This window comes from Aspergillus niger (genome assembly GCF_000002855.4).
Source record: "Aspergillus niger supercontig An04".
Lineage (NCBI taxonomy): Eukaryota > Fungi > Ascomycota > Eurotiomycetes > Eurotiales > Aspergillaceae > Aspergillus > Aspergillus niger.
Genome location: NT_166539.1, coordinates 1,735,948 through 1,763,154, shown reverse-complemented (window position 1 = coordinate 1,763,154; position 27,207 = coordinate 1,735,948). Strand labels below are relative to the sequence as shown.

General features: G+C 50.4%; 12 protein-coding genes across 12 annotated transcripts; 6 read left to right on the top strand and 6 right to left on the bottom strand.

Moving 5' to 3' along the window:
• Positions 1-400: 400 nt before the first annotated feature.
• Positions 401-1,931, top strand: An04g07080 (uncharacterized protein; the record flags this gene model as incomplete). Its single annotated transcript, XM_001402032.1, has 3 exons — positions 401-467; positions 620-1,478; positions 1,556-1,931. 3 exons carry the CDS (start codon positions 401-403, stop codon positions 1,929-1,931), a joined length of 1,302 nt encoding a protein of 433 aa, XP_001402069.1.
• Positions 1,932-2,443: 512 nt separating this feature from the next.
• An04g07070 (uncharacterized protein) lies at positions 2,444-3,844 on the bottom strand (the record flags this gene model as incomplete). Its single annotated transcript, XM_001402031.3, has 2 exons — positions 2,444-3,605; positions 3,669-3,844. 2 exons carry the CDS (start codon positions 3,842-3,844, stop codon positions 2,444-2,446), a joined length of 1,338 nt encoding a protein of 445 aa, XP_001402068.1.
• A 556-nt stretch (positions 3,845-4,400) lies between these two features.
• An04g07060 (uncharacterized protein) lies at positions 4,401-6,875 on the bottom strand (the record flags this gene model as incomplete). Its single annotated transcript, XM_001402030.3, has 3 exons — positions 4,401-4,886; positions 4,938-5,573; positions 5,634-6,875. 3 exons carry the CDS (start codon positions 6,873-6,875, stop codon positions 4,401-4,403), a joined length of 2,364 nt encoding a protein of 787 aa, XP_001402067.1.
• A 494-nt stretch (positions 6,876-7,369) lies between these two features.
• An04g07050 (uncharacterized protein) lies at positions 7,370-8,897 on the top strand (the record flags this gene model as incomplete). The annotated part of the gene is made up of 2 exons (XM_001402029.3): positions 7,370-8,334; positions 8,393-8,897. The coding sequence occupies 2 exons, from the start codon at positions 7,370-7,372 to the stop codon at positions 8,895-8,897; spliced, it is 1,470 nt and encodes a 489-aa protein (XP_001402066.1).
• Positions 8,898-9,512: 615 nt separating this feature from the next.
• On the bottom strand, positions 9,513-10,468 carry An04g07040 (uncharacterized protein; the record flags this gene model as incomplete). Its single annotated transcript, XM_059747626.1, is given in 4 exon segments — positions 9,513-9,864; positions 9,963-10,069; positions 10,129-10,372; positions 10,429-10,468. Coding segments are annotated over 4 exon segments (743 nt in total), but the record flags the coding sequence as incomplete, so codon positions are not given.
• A 577-nt stretch (positions 10,469-11,045) lies between these two features.
• On the top strand, positions 11,046-12,420 carry An04g07030 (uncharacterized protein; the record flags this gene model as incomplete). The annotated part of the gene is made up of 5 exons (XM_001402027.3): positions 11,046-11,056; positions 11,116-11,207; positions 11,260-11,318; positions 11,371-11,512; positions 11,564-12,420. 5 exons carry the CDS (start codon positions 11,046-11,048, stop codon positions 12,418-12,420), a joined length of 1,161 nt encoding a protein of 386 aa, XP_001402064.3.
• Positions 12,421-12,866: 446 nt separating this feature from the next.
• On the bottom strand, positions 12,867-14,114 carry An04g07020 (uncharacterized protein; the record flags this gene model as incomplete). The annotated part of the gene is made up of 3 exons (XM_059747625.1): positions 12,867-13,432; positions 13,492-14,024; positions 14,092-14,114. 3 exons carry the CDS (start codon positions 14,112-14,114, stop codon positions 12,867-12,869), a joined length of 1,122 nt encoding a protein of 373 aa, XP_059603639.1.
• A 1,769-nt stretch (positions 14,115-15,883) lies between these two features.
• An04g07010 (uncharacterized protein) lies at positions 15,884-16,774 on the top strand (the record flags this gene model as incomplete). The annotated part of the gene is made up of 6 exons (XM_001402025.3): positions 15,884-15,886; positions 15,997-16,053; positions 16,144-16,159; positions 16,278-16,403; positions 16,471-16,683; positions 16,740-16,774. 6 exons carry the CDS (start codon positions 15,884-15,886, stop codon positions 16,772-16,774), a joined length of 450 nt encoding a protein of 149 aa, XP_001402062.1.
• A 753-nt stretch (positions 16,775-17,527) lies between these two features.
• On the bottom strand, positions 17,528-18,582 carry An04g07000 (hypothetical protein; the record flags this gene model as incomplete). Its single annotated transcript, XM_059747624.1, has 2 exons — positions 17,528-18,512; positions 18,569-18,582. 2 exons carry the CDS (start codon positions 18,580-18,582, stop codon positions 17,528-17,530), a joined length of 999 nt encoding a protein of 332 aa, XP_059603638.1.
• A 1,550-nt stretch (positions 18,583-20,132) lies between these two features.
• Positions 20,133-22,102, top strand: An04g06990 (uncharacterized protein; the record flags this gene model as incomplete). Its single annotated transcript, XM_001402023.3, has 4 exons — positions 20,133-20,827; positions 20,930-21,667; positions 21,723-21,980; positions 22,054-22,102. The coding sequence occupies 4 exons, from the start codon at positions 20,133-20,135 to the stop codon at positions 22,100-22,102; spliced, it is 1,740 nt and encodes a 579-aa protein (XP_001402060.1).
• A 254-nt stretch (positions 22,103-22,356) lies between these two features.
• Positions 22,357-23,837, bottom strand: An04g06980 (uncharacterized protein; the record flags this gene model as incomplete). Its single annotated transcript, XM_059747623.1, has 5 exons — positions 22,357-22,870; positions 22,964-23,100; positions 23,186-23,400; positions 23,467-23,563; positions 23,640-23,837. 5 exons carry the CDS (start codon positions 23,835-23,837, stop codon positions 22,357-22,359), a joined length of 1,161 nt encoding a protein of 386 aa, XP_059603637.1.
• A 1,444-nt stretch (positions 23,838-25,281) lies between these two features.
• An04g06970 (uncharacterized protein) lies at positions 25,282-27,207 on the top strand (the record flags this gene model as incomplete). Its single annotated transcript, XM_059747622.1, has 7 exons — positions 25,282-25,437; positions 25,484-25,524; positions 25,607-25,720; positions 25,792-25,874; positions 25,925-26,326; positions 26,375-26,700; positions 26,758-27,207. The coding sequence occupies 7 exons, from the start codon at positions 25,282-25,284 to the stop codon at positions 27,205-27,207; spliced, it is 1,572 nt and encodes a 523-aa protein (XP_059603636.1).

Genomic DNA, 27,207 nt, shown 5'->3' with positions numbered 1-27,207 from the left:
GATTTGGGATCTGGAAGCTGGAAGCACGCAATCGATGGAGTCAAAAGAATGACTGGCAAATCTGGGTTTAGTTTTTGCCTTGTTGAATTGCCGTAGAGTTTCGAGCAATGCTACTGTATATTTTTTCAGTATATCCTCCCACAACCAGAATCATGATCGTAATAAGGAATAGTCATAATCCTCCGAAATCCCCACGATCTAAGCGTTCTCCTTATCTTTTGGGGGTTTGACGCCTGAGCGGTCGGCTCCACCGTGGCTCCGATCGGTTTGCGACGAACGTCAACCATTTAACTCAACCTAACGCCCGTTCGCTTCCCTCCTCTTCTCTTCCTTCCTCCGCCACGTCGCCAGTTTCCTCGCCCGTCCGTTCCCCAGTCCGTCCAATTCCCCATTCCTCATCATGGCGGGCCTGTTCAAGAACGTCTTTGGCGGTTCCCAGCCCTCGAACCCAGCCAAGGTTGACGATGGTGAGTCTCACAACACGCACGCCCCAAACCCCAGCTTTTACCTCGACCTTTGTACCCCAGGAAAACCAACTCTTCCCCAAACTCTCTTCAATTGCTCTCTTAACCCTAGCACAACGTAACAAACACTTCACTAATCACCGTCTCCAATGCAGACTTCGCCGACTTCGTCGAAGCTCCGGAACCCTCCCCGGCCTCCCTCGTCGCCGGGTCCTCATCCATCCCAGCCGTGAACACCCAAGGCGTCACCCCGGTCCCCTACACCAAATGGTATCGGGTATGGGAGCGGACCTCGCCACGAGACTTCATGCAAGAAGCGACCGTGATGCCCATCATCCTCCTAATCATCCTCTTCCACTTCTGGGGCACGCGCAAGAACCGCCGCAAGGCGCGCGACTGGGCGCAAGCCCACACCTCCGCCCTGCAAAGCGAGTTCGCCGTTGTGGGTTTCGACGGCCCCAGCAGCAGCAACAGCGAAGGACAACCTGCCCCCGAATCCCTCCTCAAGGAACGCTCCGCTCAAGAATTCGCTTCCTACGCGACCGGTCGTCAGAACGTGGCATTCGTGGACGTGGCCATCAAGCTCCCCAAACGGTACAACCCCGTCACTTTCTGGACGGAGACTGTCCTGGGCTTCTTGTTTGAGAGCTGGACCCCGCCGACGGAAACTTACGAGGCCACGGCGTACACCTTCGACGGAAAGGAGAAGGACGTTGTCCCGCTTCCGGCTAATGATCGTTCTTCGTTGAAAGTAAACAACTCCACCTATGATGGATTTATCTGGGCTGTTGTACACAAGAACTACATGCGGAAGTTCCGTCAGGATCGCTATGATGCGAGCATCACTTTCACCAGGGATAACAACAAGTTGCCTAACTGGGTTACGGTCATGACCGAGAGTGCGGAGATCACGGATGCTTTGCTCACGAACGAGTTGGCCCAGGCTATTGAGAAGGCCGGCAATGACTTCAAGTACTTGATTGTTACTGACCAGCCCGTTGACAAGCCTATGGAGTGAGTTTCCCCCTTCATAAACAGTTTCATCTATCCCCCAAACCGAGCACGCGTGCTAATTAACACCATGTGACCAGAATCGAGGAAACCACCCCCCGCAAGCGCATCGAACTGTCCGTCACTCTCCCCAGCAACGCAGAAGGCTACACCACCACCCTGCCTCTATTCACGCAATTCCTCCGCTTCGCCGACCGCCTCGTTGGCGCCGCCCACTTCCGGCCTGAAGTGATGCGCAAGGTGCGGGGCACTCGCGAGGAAGAGATCAAGAAGCTGCGTCGTGCGGATGAGGAGGAGAAGGCCGAGGAGCGCAGACTTGCCGCCGAGAAGGTCAAGAAGGAAGACAGGGAACGTCTCCTGCGTGGTATGTCTGCGGAGGAGCAGAAGAAGTACCTGGAGCGTGAGCAGCAGAAGGAGCACCGCCGGATGATGAAGAAGAGTACCCGTCGGGCGTGAGCTCTGTTCTGTTCTGTTCTGTTCTTTTCCTTCATTGAACGAACTGTGGATTGGGTTGATGGGGGAAATCATGGGCGTCTTTTATTGACTGCCTGCTGATTTATGTGGTGTGGTGATGCTGATGTTCGTTCGTTGTATATCTTCATGTACAATGTAGTCGTAATTCTTTTCTTTTTTGGGATGATATGGAACGGGGCTGCATTGGTTGGGGAGATGATTCCGTGGGGTCAGTCAGTGTTGACTGACTGGTTTAATTGATCTACTAATGTATCTTGATGGCATGATGGCCTTCTGGTTCAGAGTAGTTCCTTTGTATGAGAAGTGACCCAGTAGTTGCTATTTCGGCCTATTATACCTCAACCACTATATACCTATGATCGATTGGGCAGCATAAAGCTCGAAATACAAGAGGGATACGCTGGCATATACCCACGATAGCAGTACGGTATGACTGCAGTCTATAGCAATGAAACCCAAAACACCGTGAACTACCGATAATATGTACCCGAAAATCAAGCACCAGCAACCAGAAAGCTCATCAAGCTTCCCGCAGTCAGCCCACCTACGAGCATCAATCCCATGAACCCACCTGCAGGTTCACGTTCATCAGGAGACACCCACTGTCCAACGCCCATCATGCAATTACTTCCCAGGTACCCGTTGCTTATTCCGAACAGCAACTGCACGATAAATAGGTAGAAGAAATCGCTTTCGACGACTGCACCCCGGCCGCGAATGTTGCAGAGAAGATACAGCGGGATGAATGCGGCTCGAGCAATCGAAAAGAGGAACAACACGAAGGGACGGTTAACAAGGGAGAGACGGGGAAACAGGACGAGCATTCGGCCCATCAGATCACCTGCATTCCAGAAGAAGAATGCAAGAGGGATGAAGACGGCCTGATCAAAGAGTCGAGATCGTCCGGGAGTGTCGTGGACGGATTCGATCTCCGCTGTGAAGACAGGGAAGGTCATGGTGACTGTGAAGCAGAGGAAGATGGCCGAGGCCATGAAGCGGAGCTTTTTGAAGAGCGTCCAGAGGCTGACAGACTTGTTCTCTGGCACATCTGGGTCGCTGTGGTCGTCCGTTGGGTCTAAGAGGGTTGAGGATGCGCGTCGCTTGACGAGGGATAGGAAGGCTAGCAGAGCAAAGGACGACACGGCTGTCGCCGTGATAAAGTAGGCGAAAGCGGATTTGGAGGACTCCTGTGGTGCTTTTTGTCCTTCCTTCTTACTTGGCACGGAGACCACGGAGAGGATCTGGACAATGCAGGGTAGGACACCCGCTACGCCTTGGCCGCCCATGATGGCTTGGGTATACTCCTCTCTTCCAAAGCCGGAGACGTAAGCGTACACGCCATTCTGGTTTATTCCGGTCGCAAGACTGGCCCCAAACACCATGATCATGAGAAAGCTGAAGTATGTGCTTACTGCGACATCCTTCATCAGGATGGTGGAGAAGGCCAGGAGCGTGAACACCACGATGTTGATAAGCAGAGAGATGGTGACACGCTTCGGATAGGACGCTCCCTTCTGTAGCTTGGCCAGGATGAACGAGGAACCTAGGTTAGTAACGGTGGATACGGTCAATATTGAAGGCTGATAATGGGTTGCTGCCCAGTCGTCTGTGTGGAAACGGTGGTAGAAGTATGGTGCAGCGGCGAGGAACATGTTCCTATGACGTCCCGGTCTAGTCAGATAGATGCAGTCAATGCGGATGTTGTAAGGTCGGACATACCATGCCCATAGCATAGATACTCCCAAGAGAAAGAATACTGCGTATTCATATTTGGAGAAACGGGGATGCTGTTCCTCTTCACGAGTTAAGCGGATGCTCTCGTCGTCGGCGTCAACCGGCTGCTCGATTGCTTCATACGTAGGCCGGCGAGCGATAAGCCCGCGGATGCGGTCCATTGTAGCGAGTCTTTGGGTTGTCCCTGTTCAAGTGATGAGAGGGGACAGGGAGTAGTACAAGGCTCAGCCCATGATGGTAGACAAAGTGAGGCAGGGAAGATCGACGCGGAGGATAAGAAGATGAGCAGCAGCTGGTCATGAGGCGTGACACTCGCCAAGAATGGTAATCCGCGGGTCACGTTGAACTGGGTGACTAAGAGGCTTATCAATTCAACGACAACGACAATCAACAAGTAGTGAGTTCAATAGCTCAAAAGCTTTGATAGCGTGTCAACAATTGCACAGAGAATATAGTTCAGAAGTAGAGATGGGTATTATATTTTATCTATCCAGTCACCAAAAGCTGAGCCACCCCGGTGTGGGGGGTATCCCGTAGTAGATAGATAGTACATCCAGCTTTAGGCGGCCCAGCTGTCTAGACAATAGTGTACTATGTGCCCCATAGAGGAGCTATATACTCTACACTGCTGAAAACAAGATAACGAAGAAAATAAAAAACAAAGAGTGGGTGCCCAGGAAGGCAGGCGCCTGGACATCCACGAAGCAGTGGACGCTCCTACTTCTTCTGCTGGTCGCGTTCGCTGCTGGCATCTTCGACGTCAGCTTCAGCTTCCTCTTTCTCTAACTGCCACAGTTTCTCTTCCGTCGCTGGGCTGATGGGGGCGTTTGCTGGTGTGTTCTCGCCACCATTGATCTGCCATTCCATCAGCTTTGTGAAGGCGCCATCAGGACGAGAGCTGAGCTCCTCGTAGGTGCCCTGCTCGGCCACCTTTCCATCAGGGGCAAGCACGATGATAGTATCAGAGCGCTTGATTGTAGACAGTCTGTGAGCGATGCTGATGGTGGTGTTGTTTCCACGAAGAAGGGCAGCAAGAGCGCTGTTGACCAATGTCTCAGATTCTGCATCAAGAGCAGAGGTCGCTTCATCCAGGATCAGAATGTCGGGATCCTTGATGAGAGCGCGAGCGATGGCAATGCGCTGCTTCTGCCCACCGGAGAGTTGAGCTCCGCGGGGTCCAACCTGAGTGTCGAGTCCATCCGGCTAGAAACATGTTAGTAGAAGGTACAGTCTAGTGGTAGGTTTTCTACTTACAAAATCACTGATAAACTGGCAGTTCGCTTTCCTGGCTGCTGCGATGATTTCTGACCTGGTAGCCCGTGGCTTGCCATAAGAAATGTTCTCAGCAATTGATCCCGAGAACAGGACAGGCTCCTGAGCAACAACACCAATCTTCCTGCGGAGGGACTTGGCGTTCATCTCGCTGATGTCCTGGCCATTAATCAGAACACGTCCTTCGGTTGGGTTGTAGAATCTCAGTAGAAGCGAAGCAATGGTTGACTTTCCTCCGCCTGAAGGTCCGACGATGGCGACATTCTTCCCTTGTGGAATCTCGAAGTTCAATTCCTTGAAGATAGGAACAGCAGGTCGCGTGGGGTAGCTGAAGTTCACGTTCTCAAAACGGATAGGACCACGAGCCGATTCAACCTTCTTTCCCTTCGTTGGGGATATCGTTGGCTCACGATCCTGCAACTCGAAGAGACGACTGGCAGCTCCCACACCTTTCATCAGCTCGGAGTAGAAGCTAGAGAGACCGAACATGCTGGAGCCGGCATAAGCAGTATACATCAAGAAGGAAGTCAACTCTCCAATCGTGATGCCACCTGACTGAACCATGCCGCCTCCAACATAAAGCAATGCAAGGATCGTCATGTTGCCCATGAAGCCAGTCTGATCGAGCTGTCAGCTAAGTGGCGCTAAATTGAAAGGCAAAAATACGGGGGAACTTACGGAACTGAAGAAGGTAGCGCTAATCAGAGATTCCCTCTTGCCAAGCTCGAAGATCTTGCGAACTTGGTTGTTGTATCGGTTCACCTCAAGGATCTCACCAGCAAAGGACTGGCTAGTCTTGACATTACCAAGACGCTCTTCCGCGATCTTGGTCAAAGTACCGAGGTTTCTCTGGATCTTGCGACTAAGGTTCCTTATCGCCCTACCATAGAAGAATGCTCCGAGACCAATAGGCGGCAACAGCACAAGCAAGACACTGGACAGCTTGAGACTAACATAGGTCATCAGACCAAAGCCTGCTGCACCACTGACGGCTGCTCGCAAACCGTCCGACAAGTTCTGCGTGATACTTTTGCCCACAATAATGGTATCAGAACCGAGTCGTGAGATCAAGTCGCCCACTCTGTTCGCATCGAAGAATTCCGCATCTTGGACAAAAGTATTGCGGAAAAGCTTCGAGCGAAGCCTTGAGACAATGCGCTCTCCAACGATACGGAGAATGACAATACGGCCATAGTTCGCAGCGGCACCCAATGTCAGGATACCGGCCAAAGCACCATAGAACATCGGTACGCTCAAGCCAAAGAGCAGGTTTCCACCGCCTCCTTCTTCGTCAGAAGACTTTGTAGCTGCATCCATGATTTTGCCGATGGAGAAGGGAACGGACATGGTGATTGATGACGAGATGAGCAGGAAAAAGAAAGCAAACCCAAGCTTTCTAGCTTCGGGTCGCGCAATGAGCAGAAGTCTCCATATCTCTTTAAAACCGGCTTTCTTATTCCCAGAGCCGTCTTTGCTTAGCTTAGCGGCAAGGTTTACCTGCGCAGCCTGAGCTCCCTTTTCCGATAGCTCGAAGCCCTTGTCTATGTCTTCATCTTCCTTGTCCTGAGCCGTGGCGTTGTTCGTTTGAGCAGATTTAGTCGATGAGTTCACTGGCTTGGATTCCAATGACCGTTGCGACGAGGAGAAGTACCGAGATTGCGCTATTAATTGCGACCGTATGATATCGAACCGTGAACCGTTACTTTGACGGATGGATAGTCCAGACGTCAGCGAGAAGTTGTTGCGTAATGAAGCCGAAATTCCCGAGAATTGTCGGCTAGAGACGCCAGAGATGCCAATTCCTGATTGAAGTGGACGAGCATTGAAGTAGAGCTCATTGAGTATGCTCCCATTCACCTGAGCTCCCCGTCTGGCGGTGACGCCGGGGGCCCAGGAAGCCAGCAACCTGGCTCCGCGCATTTCGGACGATAGAAAGCGGATTCGGATGGCTGCTCAAATGGATGCCAAACGGAGTAATCAGGGTGCCATATCCCACTAGACAGCCCGGTGTCTGCTAGATCTCATGACAAATCGAAAGTAAATCGCTCTCCGGGAGACCGCTAGACACTTGGAAGTCAGAACATGTCAGCCGTGAAGCCGCGAGTCCGGCCATCGCCGTTCGGCCTCGCATCGGCGACGGTTCTGCCTACGGACACCGCCTGCCACGATTCCGCCGCCGTCGAAGCTGGTCGAGAGCTTTCGATGATCGCTCTCACGCTGGAATAGGCTGCGCTCGTGTATTTCTTGGTTTTTAAGCTCAAAAGGAAACTTGGAGTCGAGTTCGTTGACCGTATATTATCTGAAATTCTATCCGTATTTACGACTCCACCCCATTCCCAGGCTTTATACATCTACTCATCTACCCCACCCTCACCCCTCCTTATACCATCGACTACATTCCGCACTCGCCCAACATGGTGCTTGACTACAGCAAATGGGATGCACTGGAGCTGTCTGATGACTCCGACATTGAAGTGCACCCGAATGTCGACAAGCGTTCTTTTATCCGGGCCAAACAAGCCCAAATTCATCAACAACGTGCCCAACGCCGCCATGAGATTGAGACTTTGAAGTACGAGCATATTGTCAATAACGGGCTCCTTGCACGAATCGACAAGCTCCTTACGGCCCTGAAGGAGAATGAAGGATCCAAGTCCGTCGAGGAAGTGATCTTCCAGAATCTTATGGAGTTTGCAGGCAACCCATCGGAGGACCATCCTCCCGCAGCCCCGGCGGGAGTCCATACTCAGGAGAAGGAACAACCTAAGTACTCACAGATGATGAGCGCTCTGGTTGACCAGGTGAAGAATGAGATGGGTGATGTCAGTTCCGGGAATCTCTATCAGGAATACATCAAGGGTGTTCAGAGGCACAACGACAAGGTGCAGGGCTTACAGAAGGAGCTTCTTCAAAGACTTGCCCAGCTTGAGAAGGAAGAAGGCAGCAAAATTACTAGCGAGGGGTTGCACGAGGGCTTCAACACTTCCCATATCGCCAAGCCTGGCGAGGCCAAGGGCCAAAAGACAGAGACAGTCGAGCTTCTGAACCCTGGAGCATCAACGGCGGGCTCGTCCCAGTCAGCTGCTGCCCCACAAGCTGATGACGATGACGAAGAGGAGGATCCGGAGAACATCAAGGCCAGTGAACTTGCCAAGCGGTTTGCGAAAATCAACCGCAACGATTACCGTGCTTTGCTTCAGTTCATCTCTGAGAACCCACAGATTGTTGCTGAGAAAGAAACGGATGGTCTATTGGTTGAAGCTTTCAACAGCCAAATGGAGGGCAAGGAGGACTACGCCCGCACCTGCGTTCACCAAGGCTTGTTGTTGCAGTACTGCCGCTCCCTGGGTCGCGACGGTATCTCGCTTTTCTTCAAACGGTGCGTATGCGAACGATCAATCGATGTGAGTCACTTGCTAACAGGTATATTCGCATAGTATCACCACCGCAGAACACCAAGCTGGAACACTCTTCCGAAACGACGTCAACGAAACTTACCACAAAATCAAGACCCGCGCTGCGGAGCTGGCCAAAGACGGCTCTGCTTCTAACGACCCCGCTGGAGTGGAACAGATTCAGCTGCATGCAGTGGACCCGAATACAAAGATTACTATCAACATACCCTCTGCTGAGGGCGATGACCCTGTTGAGGTTGAGGCGCGCAAGGTGTACGAATCCTTCTCCAAGGACCTACAGACGGCCTTGGCGTCGGAGTCCTTGGATGAGGTCAACAAGGTGCTCGGTAAGATGAGCGTCGAAGAAGCCGAAGATGTCGTTGAGAAGCTAGGACAGAGCGGCATGCTGAGCCTGGAAGAAGGCATTGTTGACGCGACCACAGAGGAAGGAAGGAAGAAGTTGGAAGAAATTGAGGCAGAGAATAAGAGGGAAAGAGAGGAACAGGAAGTAGGTGAACCGGGAGGTGATATCACCGAGCTTGATTGAGGTATGAAAACTAGTAATGCATGTTTTGGATGGTGGAAATATTGTGTTCGTCAACAGCGACTGTTTTAATGGTTGATTTGGATGAATTCAGATTGTCCATATTGCATCTAAGCCCCGACCTCCGAGTAGGAGGGTTACAATGTGTGAATACATGCTCCAAGTAAAATGTACTTTTAGCGAATACCAACTCTTCTGATGTTTTGCATAAGGACTGTACGTTCCTAAGCAGTAGTGGACGTGAGAGGCAATTAAAATGTTCCAATGTGTGTAATCTACCTACATCAAGGGGAAATAAGCAACATAAAAAGACATGTGTTTAAGAATTGAATAGAAGACACATGTACTGAGAAATAGCCATTAGCTCAAGTACTTGACGAACTCCTGTATAAGAAGTTACGATCGGGTCGAGAATCTGAGGCGCACGGAGGTGGTATGAATGATGACGGTCATGATAATAAAAGGCGCTGGAATGCAGAGGACAAGGGTAACCTCCAGTGCTACAACTGTTCCCCACTCTCTGAGATCGTATCATCAGACCGAAGACTTATCTTGTGGACTTCGGCCTTCTTCGTATCCAGAGTCCTTGTAATTAGAACACACTATGCGTTCAGCTGCTTAAACGCCGCTGACACCGGGGGCATTCTGGTCCTTCTTAAGATCAAGGAGCAGCTCTCGGAAGCGCTCCTTACCAGAACCGCTGGCACCACCCTTGGTTCCCTTTCCGGAGACGTCGACAAGCTTGGCAATGCGTTCCCAGCTAGTACCTCCAGAAGAAGTGTCCTCCCGGTTGGACAGGAACTGATCTGCCTCAGCGCGGGTTTGGGCACGAAGCTTGTCCGTCTTGTTGTTGTATGAGACATAAAAGTCATCAATATCCTCGCGCGCCTTCTTTATGGTAGATTCCTTCTTCTCCTCCGAGATCTCCGCACGACGTTGGATATCCGCATCTCGCCGCTCACGCCATTCCCTGCAAGACATCTCCATTAGCACATGGACCCCCTACAAGCGACATGACACACAGTCAAGGAACGGATTGCCTGGCTGCTGATATATGACGAGACCTACCTAACGGGCTCTGGCTCCTCCTCCGGGGCTTGAGTTGTGTAGTTGGAATACCCAGTAGGTGGAAAGGGGGCACCCGACCCAGTGATTGTGCCGCCAGGGGCAACTTGCTGTGAATTGGTGGTTATTTTAGAGTACTCCCCGATAATAGACCCAGCATATCTCATACCTCGTTCTGTGTGTCGAGAGCAGGGAAGGAAGACTCGAATCCAGCGATCTCCTGAGGCTCAACACCACCCGCGGACGGAGCGGCATCCGCACCTCCCAGTAAGTCGTCGTCATTGTTTACGTCGTCGGCGACAGATCTTGGGGAGTCGCAAATTGTTCTGCATCATCACCGAGCATAGCCCGTTCGCGAGCTAGGAAGTCACTTTCATCAGAGGCACCGTTGGTCTCGACGACTTCGGTCTGGCCTAGACACCGGGGTTAGTGTTGTGTAGTGTTGGCGGGAATGATGCGGGCTGCTCACCCGCAGAGAAGTCCTCCAATGAAGGGAAACGATCCGCCATGCTTTTCAATTATCGTAAACTGAGTTATAGATTGATTCTGCAAAGGAGTTGGACTAAGAGAAAGGGGTCAGATGAGGAGAGATGGGAATGTGAACGTAAGGCTCCAGCTGGCGTCTTGGGGATCGAGCGGACCGTTCCAAGTATGAATGGAGAACCCCCCGGATTCTGCCGGGAAGGCGGTCTGACAGCTACACAGCAATTACCAGGTGCGACGGATGAGCTTCACTACTCCTCAGGACCATTTCACTCTTTCACGTCAGATATCCAGGGCAGTGGTCATATCAATCTGACTCAAGCTGAAGTGAATTTTTCTTTTATTGTGCACACTTGGTACATTGTGCCCGTTGTCATTCGTTCTAGCATTCGCGCTTAAGGAATAGCGATTCAAGTCCTAGCTCGCGGCGAGCAAAACACACTGCATTCACACATCTTTCATTACTCCTTCTACGAGAGTTGCCTTCTAGCTTGGCCATCCTAGCAAGTAATCAGAATGGCATATACAGATGATGCTGTGAAAGCGAAGCTTTCAGCGCTCAACGAAACCCAGGAAGGCATTGTCACAGTTGCGCAATGGGTTATGTTTCACAGGTAAGATGACAACTGTTCGTATATCCAAGGGCTCTACTCATATGTATTTTCAACCTTAGACGGCACGCCGAACGGACAGCACAGCTCTGGCTGCAGAAACTCCGCGATTCCCCAGCACCGAAACGTCTGAACCTGATATATTTGGCCAATGGTATAGCTCATCGTTCCAGGTCGGTTGCGGACCAACACTAACAGCATGTCAGAGGTCGCGCAACAGTCAAGAGCCCGACGGAAAGAGGACTTTCTCATCGCATTCTCGCCGGTTAGTGTATCATTATTGGCCCTGGCAGGTATCAGGAGTTAACATTTACCAGATCATCGCAGAGGCCACGGCTATCGCATACAAGGGTTCCTCAAACGATATTCAGCAAAAGCTTCGTCGCGTGGTTGAAGTATGGAGACAGAGATCAATCTTTGAACTTCCCATTCAGGAGGCCGTAGAAGCTCGAGTAGATGGTAGGTCGCCTTGCGTTGTTCTTTTCATCCATCCTGCTTACTCCGCCGTAGAGATCGATAAGTCACGCTCTACCGGTAAAAAACCGTTGCTAGGAGGGTCTCTCTTTTCAAGCTCGTCGGGTTCAACACCGTCTGAGCTTCAGCCTCTAGTGCCTCTACAAGTAGCCGTTTCAAAGGCTACAGTGGCTTCGACTGCGTCTGCCACAGCTGCGAATGCAGAGTATGATAAGATGCATGACCCTAGCACGCCTTTGCCTACACCTCCAGTGCATGCGGCGCGGCTTAGCCAGTTGTTGAAAGCCCTTGCGAATGCAGAAAGCTCTGTATCCGAGGTGATCAAATCACGCATTGCACTCATTGAGGGTCTCGAGAAGCTTCTCGAAACTAATCGCTCAGCTTTATCTAAAGAACAATCAATGGTCGCACAGTTGACGGAAAGAAAATCGGAGACGGAAGCCACCAAACGGGAGGTTGAAGATGGGATTATGCGAGGGCTTTCTGCCGAGAATTCGCCTGCGGTCAACCATGGCGATGCTGGGCCAGAGGGAGAACCTATCTCTCGTCCAGAAGTTGAGGCCCTGACTCCTCCGCCAGTTGAGGCTATTACGCCTGTTGGTTCTCCCAAGCAGGCCGCACAGGAATCAGACTTCAGCGCAGTGCCCCCTCAACCCCAGATACTAGGTGGATTTACCCTGCCTGGATTCGGAAATCCGGCCGATTCATCTCTTTCGGCGGCGGGCTTCCCTCCTGTGGGACTCGGCGAGCACCAAACGGACGGTTCAAACGGGCTCCATGCCAAGAGGCGCAAGGTTACGCACGAAGAGGAGGATTATGCTCAGTTCGCAGGCGGCGACTTGGATGCTGATGTAGCTGAGCTCTTGAAACAGGAAGGCGATGCCCAGCAATGAGGCCAATCACAATCACTCACTCTGCGATCGGTGGCAAGCGCAAACTCGCTCAACTTTTTCCCGAAGATTCGTTGTTCTCAACACAATTTCTTCCATCGTCTTATATGTCATTTCCTGAAATTGTAGTTATTCATTTCCTGTTGCAAGGAGGCGCACCAATTCTTGCCTCTTATGATAATATCTGGATATCCACTGTTCATGCGATTAGCAATACGTCCGAAGTTCATTTCCGCAGTACTACTTGATTCTTTTCGAAAGGAACTGATACGTCGCTGGACTTTACTTGAATTAGTTTCATTATTATTATCATGGAACGCTAAAATGCGAACTATCGAAATATATCCGGATCACCCCATTTGTTTCTCGCAGTCCGTAACGAAGAGGGACTCCTCTTGCGGCGGTATATAGTATGGAAGGCACGAGGAGCCATTGCGGGCGGCTGTTCATTAGTTTGCGGGGGAGGTGGCGGCGCCGGGGCGGGAGCGGGATCCGGGGAACTGTGCTTCTTCGGCTTGACCAGTAGAACGATAAACAGGCCTGCGACTATGATCACCAGCAGGAGCATGATCTTGCGCTTCACTGTACGTCGTTGGTAGTTCGTAGCCTACAATATGCAGATTGGTTAGTGGAAACTTAACTTCGGGTGGCTGCACCGGACGCAAACGTACCACTTTCAACTCCTTATCCGCGGCCTTGACCTCCGTGCCCATCCGCTCAATATTATAGTCTATCCGATCCAGCATAGTACCCTGGTCGATAACCATAGACTGCAACTCACGGAAAATATCCGACAGCTCGATAATTCCTTTCGCGATGTCGTTGATTTCCCGCTCCCGCTGTTCAATGGCGGCATCGTTCTGGCCCGTCAGTCGTTGAGACGTTTGCATTAGTGTAGATTGCGAGAACGACTTGTCCGCATCGGATTCCATTAGCGACGGGTCTGTGTATGGATTCTGCATCGGTGTCGGGGACCGTTCAAATGGCGCTGATCCGCCCTCCAATCCTCGTAATTCTACCAGGCAACTCGGTTAGCTCAACGAACAGACGCAGCTGAGCCCAGGATAAACTCACTCTTCAAATAGGTACTCTGTTTCTTCCGAAACCGAGCACTAGCCTCTTGCACCCTAGCAGCAAGGGATATCTGCAAGTTCTTGGCCATAGTTTCATCGCCGCTGCTAACTCCACCCTGTTGTTGGGCTTCCCGTACCATCGTCTCAATCTTCTTTACCGCTTTCTGGCATTCATGGAAGGCGCGCGTGATGTCCTGCGTTAGCCGCTCTATAACTACCTCGTCTTGCTTTCGTACGTCCTCGTCTCCGAATCCAGGTAGAAGGTGTTTCTGGTGTAGCTTATCGAGGTGGGAGGACTTCTGCGCAATGTCCGCAAGTAGCTCCGTCACTTCCTCCTGTACGTCGACCCAGCGCGGGGGTAAAACGTCCATCTCAATGATTGCATCGCCATCATCGTCGAGTCCTCCTGTTTCTGAAATAAGTCGTCGGCTCTCCTCGGGCTGCGATAGGCTATCCGAGAAGCCATTGGACGCTCCGAGATAACGTGGCTTCTTGGCTGGATGATGCGCGAACGACTGGCGGTAGGAAATGTAGCTGTTTTGAGATAGTTGTTAGTTCCTTATCTTCGCTATCCACCATAACTTAGCCCGGGATGCATTACAGGTTGGTACGGTCCCGCCACATTGTGAAGGATAGGTAGAGAGGGTTGATGGTCTGCGGTGATCCTTCGTCGGGGACACTCTTAGGCCACCCTGATCATGGTCCAGCCAGGGATGTGGTTAGAATGAATAGCGAGATTCAAGTCACAATAGGCTCAGAGCAGAATATCCGGACATGTGGTATGGGAGCGAGGTGTATAGGCCGTTTCCGCGTCGTAGAATTGAGTGTCGTTGGGTGTATTCGATAGGACCGCTGTACTTCCCGGAGCTCCCCATCTCCATGTTGCACATGAAGGGACGGCCGCACCAATCCTAATGCGGTATCAGCCGCGCCGATCTAAATTCATTACGTCAGCCACGATGCTCTGAGATGATGCCTGAGTAATTATGCGAGATTATGCATCTCGATCGTTTTGGTCATGTTCGGAAGACGATGTCCTGAATGAGGGTAAGAGGTCCGTCATGGGCGACAGATAATGTGGTATTGCTGTCTACGTTCCATGGATTACAAACCATAGCTCATTGCCCACAAGAGTACTGTTGCGCTGTTTCAGAATCTCGTAGATGCTACTTGGCTACTGGAGCATTGTGAGACAAGAGTGACGGCTTGTATCTTCCATCTTCGATATGATACTTCGTGGTGATTGGTGAAATTGGCTACTTTGGTCATGCATCTTACGGACACATCTAGGGAGAGCTGAAAGGGCAGGCATTTCCTAGGAGTCAAGCTCGGATGTTAAGATGTTGCTAGGAGTATATAGTAGTCGGGTTGGATGCCTTTTATGTGACGAGATGTGGACAGCTAGTACTAAGGAGTAGACGCATCAATAAATGGATAGCTGCAATGGGGCTATTTCAAGTGCATATTTTTTCTGGTTGTGACAAGCAGCTTTAGCAGGCCAAACAGGAGAAATCGTGATCGGAAGTTAATTCGGCTGCAGGGCTCTAGCCTGACTATCGCAAACTTCGCGCGACGATAATGTCGGCAATAGAAGTTGTCACTTTCCGACTGTGCTTGGTTACAGAGCATGCCAAGCCCAGATAACATGCGCATCTACTCCGGATATATGCCGCCATGAGGAACAACTTATGGTTCTGATTGCGAACGCCTTTATCAAAGCCGTAGAAGTCGCAGGGAATGGACAAGAGTTATCCTCTGCTTGGTGGTTGCAAGACTGAATACTCAGGTACAGAAGTGTCCCATATCAAGGTTCCAGGGTATAGAGTCTGAACAAGGTTCGTCCTGGTGAAAAGCAGGCGGGACTTGTTGCCTTCAAGCTTTGGTACTGCCGGGATCCACGGCTGGTCGTCAGCAACTGGCCAGAGGGCGCCTACTTACAGATTACATGCAAGGCTGGGCTCAACTTGCAGCCGTTCTAGCGATTGTATTTAGGCAACGGGCATTTTCATAAGGCAGATATGACAGGATGCAGTTAGCCTGCAGCAGCTGAAGAAAAAGCAACCAACCAAAGTATGGAGAGGGGCGCGCAAAAGGAGGCGAGTTGAGTGACGGGCGGGCAGGACAGAACAGCGATTCCAGGCGCAGAGGGCACATGGTGGCCAGGGCGGGTCACGTTTCAGGCATAAGCGACCGCCTTGCCAGGCGTCCAGCTCAATGGTCATTTATTATTATGATGGATTCGGGTTCCCCTTAAATCATCTTCCACCAACACCACCACCACCTTCTCCTCCCCCCACAGCCCTTTACCGCTACCGTTTAGGCCACCAGCTTTCCTGTTTCCTTTCTACTCAGCTTCACTTCCTTCCCGTGACTTATCACATCCCGTATCAACCATGGTATGTGCCTTCTTCCTCGCTGTCCCGGCCAGTTGTGTTGAAAATCCCCCACTTTGCGGGGCAGATCTGCCTGGCATTCTCAACAGGATTGCTGACATCGCATCGTCTAGGCCGACTCTCTGACCGAAGAGCAAGTTTCTGAGTACAAGGAGGCCTTCTCCCTCTTTGTGAGTGCTCCCTGAATGACCCTCCGATCATCCTGATCGATGAGCTATCTTTACCGGAGCATAATGCTAATGTGTTTTCGGACTTAATAGGACAAGGATGGCGATGGTGGGTGGAATTCTATCCCCTTCACATTATACCTGTAGCGCTCGATCCGACTGCGGGATTTCGACAGCATTTTCCAGAACGATTTGGATCATAATACTAATTTAAATCGGTGAATCAGGCCAGATCACCACCAAGGAGCTCGGCACTGTGATGCGCTCCCTTGGCCAGAACCCCTCCGAGTCTGAGCTTCAGGACATGATCAACGAGGTTGACGCTGACAACAACGGAACGATCGACTTCCCCGGTATGTGTTAGATTTACGCCTGTAAGGCGGAAATGCGGGCTGGATTGTGATTGACTTTTGCCGCCAGAATTCCTTACCATGATGGCTCGTAAGATGAAGGACACCGACTCCGAGGAGGAAATCCGCGAGGCTTTCAAGGTCTTCGACCGCGACAACAATGGTTTTATCTCCGCCGCGGAGCTGCGCCACGTCATGACCTCCATTGGCGAGAAGCTCACCGACGACGAAGTCGATGAGATGATCCGTGAGGCGGACCAGGACGGTGATGGCCGCATCGACTGTATGTTTACCATGCCCGATTATACTCATAACATAACATACTGACTCTGCTACCAGACAACGAGTTCGTCCAGCTCATGATGCAAAAATAAACGGTTCTTCATGTTCTATTTGTCTTGTGTTAGCGGAAAGGGTGGGGAGCAATGAAATATACTCCACAATGTCCCATCTTCTATCCCATCCCGTCCCTTGTAGTCTCATCATTTGGCTATGACTCTTATTCATCTTAATGGTCGAGCGCTTCGCATTACCAATGTTGGTTCTAATGTTGCAGGAATGGTAGAGGCGACCATATAGGTCTAGACTGGTTTGAGCGAGCTGAGATTGAACATGTCAGATTGGGAGGGCTCTATCTTTTCTAGGGGTTCCTGCGTGATGTGGCCCGCAAGAGTTTTTTGTCCCTCTCCATAATACCCTTTGTCCCTCTTACCCCTTTCACCATTGTCCATAGGTCCCATGTCGTGTTCGTGATTCTAATCGATCGACATCTCGTAGTCGATTGCATCGGATAATGATCATTGGTATTATAAGAGCGTTTTGATGTAGACAGGAGACAATGGCCTTATGCTGCTAGTTCATTGATTCTCACACACTTTCTCCCGTTCGAAACAAAGAGCACCAAATGTGGAGGCCTTAAGTCAAACCCGGTTCCCAGTGCTCTTTGACGGTACCCCCTGCACATTGTGTACATTCCTTGTACCACATGCCACGCAGAACTTAATATACGAGATATCTCCCTTTAAGCTACGATCCGCCAGCTTAGTGAGCATACATCTTCTCAAATAAGCAATCTCCTACATAATCCAAATTTATATCATGGATCTCATTATCGAGGTCTGCTATCTTTACCGATTAAATCTAAAAATCTCCATAAACTGCCTCGCCACATCCACACCCGCATCCGGATCCGGATCCTCCTCCGCTTGCTGTAGACTCGCCTCGTTAGAAACAGTATTTCGGCCCTTCTGCTTCAATCTCCTCAACCGATCCTTGGCTTCCTTGCCTACATCCGGCAACAAAATAGCTTCTCTGGCTCCTTCAATGCCGAGTCTCGCCCAGAACTCCCTAATCAACGCCGCAATAGCCGCATACTCTGCATCAATATCCGCGTCTTCAATAGCATCCGGGAACGCCATATCAATCCCGGAGTCGCCATCATCAGCTATTTGTCCGTCGCTCGAATTCCGTGGTGCTGAAATCGCATCAACTATGCACGGACCCCGCCATTCAATTTCCACAACTGTTCCGCGCACCCTCGCTGCTGGCTGAGTCTGTCGTACATCACCCACTCGGACTCGGAAATCGCCCACATCGTAGACCACACCGCCTGGTACGGTTACCGTGTGTCGATGGCACCAGAAAGGCTGGCAGGCGTAGCCGAAGTGCTGGAAAAGTGCATTACAGGATGGAAGCGGCACGGTGGTCATCACCATTGGTCCTCCTGACTGTGCAGCAGCATTAGATGGGGTGGAAGGGGTGGGCGCTGTTGCGCCTGGAGCTCCACTTTGAGCAGTAGAATTGGTGGGTGAGCCAGCTGGCGTGGTGCTAACACTGGTGGTGGAATGATGAGTGCTTTTCTCTAGTGCTTCAGAGGTGTAGATGAAGCCGTGGTTAGAGTGAAAAGACAGTGATAGGAATTGCATATAGCGCGGTTGTACTTGGCGCTGGGATGCTGAGGCAGGAACACATGATGGAGTATCGCGCATTAGTCGGTGTTCGAGGAACCAACGGCCTACTAATGTTGGCTCGTCTGCTAGGGCTGTGTGTAGGCGCTCTGTGATAGTCGCTAGCCCTGTGGATGCATTTGGGTTGGAGGGGATGAAGTAGACTCTGGTTGGTTGGAGTCAGCATGATGTGAGTATATGTGATGACTGATCAGCGCTTACCCTGTGATAGGCATTTTGTAGTGACTGGTAGTTCTCTTGATAGATGATATAGCTCTATGGATGGTTTTTCTTGATCTTGAGTAAGGCGCCTACGAAGGCATTCACGTGCCAAGTTTGAGAAAGCAAGAGGGGTATCTTCTTGAACGCAAGGAAATTGAGTGCAGTAGAGATGTGTAAGAGCCAATCACAATAGTATGGTTCAATAATTAGTAGTGAGTCTGGTGGTAATCACGCAGCACAAGTAACTCATTCGGAGTGCAATGCGTTTATGTCTATTTATACATCAGTATATTGAGTATTGATTGGATCGAGCTATTTGTGGAAAATCATCTAGACATACCCAGAGGAATACAATAGCAGTAGCTTATGTTGCTTCGACTATACCACTCAGACGGAGCTCTAGTAGGACTGATTGGACTGTCCGTGGCTTTTTCGGCCATGTGACCCGTCACGACTTGGAGACATTATTGACTGCCTTGGAGTCCAGGCCACAAAGGTGCAAACTGGTCAAACACCGCCCCCAGCAACACTTCGACCCCAACTGGCATTAATTCCCACTCCGACCTCCGACTCGCTTTTCCTTCATCTTCTGTGGCTGTTCACTGGCCCACCTCCACTGCGAGTACCAACAGTAATCAATACCTGGGCCGTCTGGGTCCTCGGGGCTCCACTCTCACATTTTATCCCCGACTCTGTCTCTGATTGAGCCACAGCGACGTACTGAGATCCGTCTAGACTTTGGGTCTGGCATATCCAGGGGAACACACTTCCACTTTCTGTTCTCTACCCAGTACGCGCGTATGTCTCTCCTTGCCAAGACGCGGGACAAATACTCCGGGCAATGAGGCTGAGACCACAAGGGGGTCTTAGTTTTGGAGTATTCGACGTCAAGAGGTCAAGAATAGAAAATCGCACCCACTCCAGGCGGATTAACACTCCCTATTCTGTCATCCTTGAGACTGGCCAGGGTCCAAGGGACCACTAGCTTACGCAATGGGCAGATCCTTTCACCATATTGCTTGTTTACGCTCCGCTCGACTATTACTTACTTTGGTAAGTTTCTTTGCCAATGAACCTTTTCAGCCATTCACCCTCTCCTCTTTTCGATCAACATGCCACCCATGGCTAGACGCTTGTAAGATGGAGCAGTAAACGCTCGGATGTAACATACCTCCACCGCAGCGCCAATGCTTATTTGCCAGCTACAACTGGGATAGAAAGACCGGACCAGGGGCGATCCTCGACAACAGGGTATATACGGTGCCCATGCCTTGTCTAGTTTGTACCAGCGCGCTGCACTTGCGAAGAACCGTCGCCTTGGTCGGTCTTTTGGTGTCCAACTCAAGAACCATCCCCTCTTTTTAATCTCGTCGGCGTTAACTCGCCGTGCCCGATTACTGGTAAATCTGGCATCGAGCATGCTCACGCATCTCCGATGTTACCTCTCATTTGATTAATATAACCCATTGCTGTGATCCGTACAGCTGTCCTCTCCTTCTTGCTGTCTGCTCCTCGTTGATTTAGCGATTTCTTTATCAAGTATTGTCTATAGTTTGCCGTAACCATGGCGCGACGGAGCTACCTCCTACCCACTATCATTCTCCTATGCATCACATACGCTCTTTTCTCGAGTCTACCGCCCGGTGCGGAACCACACTACCACCACCATTTCAGAAATCCATACGACCCCCCTCCACATAAAGAGGGTAGGATTCGTTGGCGGAAACATGCCGAGCAGTATCCAATCTCCGATTACATCCCCCTTCCTTCGACTGAGCCATCCACTATTCCCCGAATTCAGCACAAATTTCCTAGGGAGTCGTGGTTCGCACGATGGGGACGGGTAAAAAGGCAGCGTGCGGTCAAGAAGGCATTCCAGCACGCGTGGAAAGGATACAGGAACAATGCCTGGCTGGAAGACGAGCTCTCTCCCATCAGTGGCGGTCACCGCGAGACCTTTGCAGGCTGGGCAGCTACCTTGGTGGATTCCCTAGATACTCTTGTTATTATGGGACTCACTGAGGAATTTGAGGAGGCTGTGAAAGCGCTGGAGTACATCGACTTCACTACCACCAGCGCCATTCAAATTAATGTCTTCGAGACCAATATCCGGTACTTGGGCGGGCTTCTTGGTGCCTACGACTTGACCCAGGGAAAATATCCGATTCTCCTGAAGAAGGCAGTTGAGATTGCGGACATGATTTATGGTTCTTTTGACACTCGTAATCGGATGCCGCAATCTCGGTGGGAATGGACCAGGTAAGACACCCGTGAAGCCAGATGCGGAGGTTACCAAGGGATATCTAGGTGTCGCTAGGGTACCCTTCTGACTCGGGCTGGGCCATGTTGACGGGAATCTAGATCTGCGGATGGTCTGAGCATCGAGCCGGGCCGAAACACCATACTTGCTGAACTCGGATCATTGAACCTAGAATTCACGCGTCTATCTCAACTTACAAAGGACCCCAAATACTTTGATGCTATCCAGAGGATAGCGGATTTTCTCGAGGATACTCAGGAGACAACCGACGTACCTGGGATGTGGCCCATGATGGTCAATGCTAAGGACTTGGAATTCGCTGATCCCAGGTTCACCATCGGTGGAATGGCTGACTCGACATATGAGTACCTCCCGAAAGAGCACATGCTGCTGGGAGGGCAGACGAACCAGTACCGTAGAATGTACAACTCCTTCATGAAGGCGATGAAGAGCCGCCTGCTTTTCCGCCCGATGACCGAAGACGGCCGAGATATTCTCTTTGCTGGGAACCTCCGCGTTACTGGGTCTTCTACCCGGAGTAACCTGGAGCCCCAGTGGGAACATCTTAAGTGCTACCTTGGAGGTACTGTCGGCATAGGATCCAAGGTGTTTGACCGACCCGAAGATTTGGCTGTCGCGCGGAAGTTGGTCGATGGGTGCATTTGGGCATATGATATTATGCCGACCGGGATCATGCCAGAGATCTTGCATCTTACCGTGTGTAAGGACGATGAGAATTGCCAGTTACCTCAAAGCTCTCATCCCACAAGCACCTCAAAGGATGGCAAGAAACTGCCGCCAGGCGTAGTTGATATTCCCGACCCCAAGTATCTACTACGGTATGTCTGTTTGGCTCATTTCTGGTGTTGCATTTTCCGTCTAATCCCATCTTAGACCCGAAGCTATTGAGTCGGTTTTCATAATGTACCGTATAACGGGGGACCGGTCTCTGCAGGATGCTGCGTGGAGGATGTTTCAAAATATCGACAAGATGACGCGGACCTCATTTGGACACGCAGCCATTTCCGATGTCCGGGACCCCGAGTCGCCGCAAATGGACTACATGGAAAGTTTCTGGCTGGCAGAGACTCTAAAGTACTTTTATCTCATATTTTCCGAGCCGGACCTCGTGAATCTGGACGAATATGTGCTGTAAGTTTTACAACTTGTTATCCGATCCTTCATGCGGATATTTTGCTAAAAAAAAAAAAAAAAAATTGAGCAGGAACACGGAAGCGCATCCCTTCAAGCGTCCAACTGCTTCAAGTACATAATGCGGCTAGGGGTTCTTTCCGTGATAAACATGCATGGCGAACGGGCGTCGCCATCGGTGATAAAGCTTTGACACCAGATGATCTCTATACATATGAAAGACCATCTGATCAGTATATAGTCTGTGAAGGAGTAGGAGTTCTAGATATTTCCTATGGTTCATTTAACGGAGCGCTAGTCATATAGAGGCGCCCATACTATACAATATATACATTTACGAACAACATTAGTTCATCATCGATAGAATAGCCTAGCACTACCTCCAATAAGCACCAGACATACTCAAATCGCGACGCCTATCATACTCAACCGTATATTCCACATCCTTCCGGATCATCATCCTTGCACTCCCACCATCACTTTCAACACTGCGCTGCCCATCCATCTCAACAAGTTCAATACTAGTATGTTCAGCCACAGGACCTGCCTGACGCCCACTATACCCTACCCCGTCCAATCTCCCCGATATCCTCCACGATCGCCTCCCAGTATTCAAATTAGTCTGTCGCCCAGACTCCGCTTTGGACGAATCAACCTTCCACGACCGCGACACTCCACTTGTACTCTCGAGATTCGAGTCACCCGCCGTCCCGTAGTTGGTGCTCACGGCCGCCATAAACGGCCGCAGGCAGAAGATACTGCACGCCACGAGAGCATAGTTGAGTTCAACCTGGGCCCAGATGACGGGTGTGACGACGGCTAGTGTGGGATCCGGGGAGTGAACAAGGAGTAGGATGGTGTATATGTGGAAGACGGAGAAGATTATCAAGCTTAATATGCGACGCAGGTGTCAGTATCAGTCTATGCCACTCGTTGTTTGTTTGGGGCTAGGGAACTACTCGGTAAGCAGGAAGGATACTCACGGAAGCCGAAACATGAATGCAAACCCTATAGTCAGCTTGCGCTTAAGAGGCATGAATAGTCCCCAAAGTAGGAAGACGGCTAATCCGAAGATGATCAATTCTGTCGCTATGTCCAACGCGACGATGAATTGCCAGCGCTTGGACTTGATCACGAGTTGTCAGTCATATCCTTCCGCAGGCGGTATGCCAATATTCTTGTGGAATATGCTGGGAGTTTCATACCAAATTCATACATTGGCCCCCAGAACCTTTCCATGGACGATTCAGTTCGCAGTTCACCGCGATGATGAAAACGGCTGGGATGACCCATGCTGTACATAGAGCGAGGGTGGCTAGGGAGGCTCGATTATGGCATTTCTGGGGCGTAAGACGGAGGTAGATACCGCAGACGCAGCATTTGGAGATGTAGACGGTTATTAGGTAGAGAATGTCGCTGACTGTGATAAGCTGGGTATTATTAGGGAGATGTTGGCATAGCTTGTGGCTGAAGGAGTGGTGGTAACCTAAACGCACTGTTTGGATTTTGTCCACTTGATTTTGTTCCAGAAGATGAATGGATGTCCCGAAACCATGTGATACCGCGTCGAATAGGAGCGCTGCCTGCACGATTGCTACTATCTTTGTTTCGACAACACTTGTTAGAACAAGTATCCAGTATTGAAATCAAGTGACTTACCGTCGCTCCGAGGAGAAGATAATCATCATATGCAAACGGCGGATGGAGAGCAATTCGCACATACAGTCTGATGAAGAAGCTGACAAGAGATACGACTAGGCCCAGAGCTCCAGTGATGATAATCCAAGCTCCATGATGCAAATCATCTACCACTTGGAATGGGGGAGATTGTCCTGGTGGGACATACGGGCCGCTCATGCTATGGCTGAGGCAGGATGTGTCGATTGCCTCTCGGATCCTGGGAACAGATAAACGAAAGCAAAGACCATCATCTACGGAAAGCTTCGACCAGGATGGTGGAGATATGTTCTTATACAATGTGGTAGTGTCGCTTTTTTGCTTTTCCAGGATACGCAATCTTTGTGGTTGGTTGGCTGATTTTTCTGTGACTGAGTTAGAGCCCACGCATGCGATCAGGATACATGATGCACGTCTAGCAATATGCCTCTCAGACACACGGGCCACATGCCAGGATTATACTGTCGGGAGAAAAGTGAAATTGTCATGGTTAGCCAGCCAAGGGGCATGGACTGGGAGCGATATCAGCCAGTCCGTTGCCTCATCCTGGCTGTTAAGAGAATGGGCAATCACTTTAAGTATGATGGACTGACTTATTGCTTGAAACAAAACATTGCTTGGGAGCTCTCTGAAGACTAAACCCTCTGTGTCGATCTAGACCGCACGATCAAGCGCAGTCAAGGGGCTGCATATCAGCCCACGTTCAAGATGACGATCTGTCAGGTGGGACAAATGGCAACCCGACGCAGCGTGTGGCTATGCCGGAGCAAAAAGCATATTATTCTACAATGTTATGACTCCAAGAAGGCTCGGGTATCTCTAGCCTGCAGATTGGTTTCAGGCCTTTGGACTACAAGGGTATTTCAAATGAAAGGATACCCCGAGATCGTACCGTGATCAATCCATTTGTTACCCTTGCTTGATTTCGGTGGTTCCAGCGCTGCGCTCAACAGTTTTGCAGAGGCTTTGATTTTTGTGGTAGGCGACAAAGCAATATCTAATGCGGTGGTAATGAGGATCAATATCGAGATCGACGTTTATATTGCTCGCTTAAAGCTACAGGCGCGTGCAATTCAAGGTGATGGGCGCATGTTCGTGATCGAACGTGGGGGGTTGCCTTCTCTCCCCGCGGAGACTGGCTGCCTTTCCGTCTGTTTACCCCTTACTTGGAATCAAAACTGGGGATCCTCATCCCGACAGTCGGGATATAGGCAAAGCCACCATATATGCCTCGAGTTAGAAGCTCTAGGGCCCCTACAGATTTATATAACAGATCTCACTTTTGAGTCAAGGCATCAATGTCTTGGATATATCCGCCATTGTGCCCAACAGCGAGCTCGTATAATGATCCCGAGATTCGCACAAGAAAAAGCAAGCACACTTGATCTGCGCTACAAAGCCACCAATACGCACATGCAAGTCCAGAATATGTTTCAGATTTGCCTTTATCTAGCATGTCGTGTCCGGCTGAAGATTGTGACCTAGCGCCACAAGAATGCGTTGACACGGATTAAGTGATTCCCACCTGCTTACCATCCTTGGGGATAGTAACGGCCATTGTCTATGCCTATAATACTTACTTTGTCGAGTTCAATTGAGGCCATATACTCCTTCCCTCAATACCATGGCTTTTGAGAGTGGCAGGATTGAAGGGCAAATACATGTGGAGGGCTCTGAAAATGTTGAGAAAGCATCAAAGGGCCTCGTGGCCCCCAAGTACATGGGTACTATCAGAGACCAGCGCGATATGAGTGCTCTGGGCCGTGTCCAGGTTTTAAGGGTTAGGATGCTGTGTTCATGCTATAGCTGCCTTATTCTAATGCAAGATAGCGGAATTTCAGATTCGTCTCGATTCTAGGGTTCGGCTGTACGTTGATTTCCACATGGGAGGTCATCTTAACGTGAGCACTACTACAGACACTGTGGATTATTGGCTAATCAATGAGTAGGTTATTGACCAGTGGTCTGACAGATGGAGGAACCGCTGGGTTAATATGGGGTTTCATTATCGTCACAGCAGGTTTCGCGCTCGTCTTTGCCAGCATAGCTGAGATGGCTTCTATGTACGTTTCGCAGCCCTTGGGTACTTAATGTCTGGAAGGAGAGTCGAGCGCATTCTAATACTTGATCAAAGGTCACCAACATCGGGGGGTCAATACCACTGGGTATCAGAATTCGCTCCACGCAGGGGACAGAAGTTTTTGAGCTATATAACGGGTATGTCGAGGATATGCGCTCTTCCAAGTCAAGTCTGACAAAGAAAATAGGATGGCTTTGTGCAACGGGCTGGCAATGTGCCATTGTAGCCATTGCATATCTGGCAGGTACTATAATCCAAGGATTGATAGTGCTAAATCGTCCAACATACGAATTCGAGCGGTGGCACGGTACTCTGCTTGTTATAGCTATCACAGCATTTTCTATCTTATTCAACACGTTCCTAGCCAAGAACCTGCCTATGGTTGAGGGTCTGATACTCATTATCCATGTTGTGGGCCTATTTGCTATCATTATCCCACTATGGGTACTTGCTCCTCGAAATAGCGCAAAGGCTGTCTTCACCGAATTCTACGATGGAGGCGAATGGGGAAGTCCTGGCACCGCTACGCTTGTCGGCTTGTCGACCACTATAACTTCCATGATTGGATACGATTGCTCAGTCCATATGTGTAAGCGCCTCTTGCATTACTGGAAACATGATGCTAACACAAACCTAGCTGAAGAAATCAAGGACGCATCAGAGACACTTCCCAAGGCTATGATGTCTGCAGTGGGTGTCAATGGTATCCTCGGTTTTATTATGATTGTTACCCTGTGCTTCACCCTGGGTGATGTCAACAACATCTTGCAAAGTCCGACTGGATTTCCGTTCATTCAGATATTCTACAACACTACCCGTAGCTACGCGGCAGCAAACACCATGACAGCCATCCTTATCATCACGCTGACCGCTAGCACGATCACTGAGGTAGCCACAGCATCCCGCCAGCTGTGGTCATTCGCGCGAGACCAAGGACTTCCATTCTCATCTTTTTTTGCCTACGTAAGTGCTTCCATGCAACAGCTACTAACACCGCTGATTCCTGTTGTAACCACGCAGGTCACTCCTGGCTGGAACATACCCCTCAACTCCGTCCTCGTCTCACTCGTTGTGACCGCGATCTTAAGCCTCATCAATATCGGGTCCAACCTAGCTCTGAACGCTGTTATCTCACTAACAATAACATCGCTCATGTCAGCATACATCCTGTCCATTGGGTGTGTTCTGCTGAAGCGACTGCGCGGAGAAAAGCTCCCACCGCGACGGTGGTCGCTCGGTCGGTTCGGAATGACCATCAACATAGCTAGTCTGGCGTTTCTCTTTCCGATATTTGTCTTTTCGTTCTTTCCACTTACAAAGACTGTCGATGCGCATAGTATGAACTGGAGTATCGTTATGTACATGGCAATGGTTAGCTTTGCGTCGGTGTATTATTACTTCTGGGGGAGATACCAGTTCATTGCACCGGTAGCGTTGGTGAAGCGGGACATTGATCTGGATGATATGTGA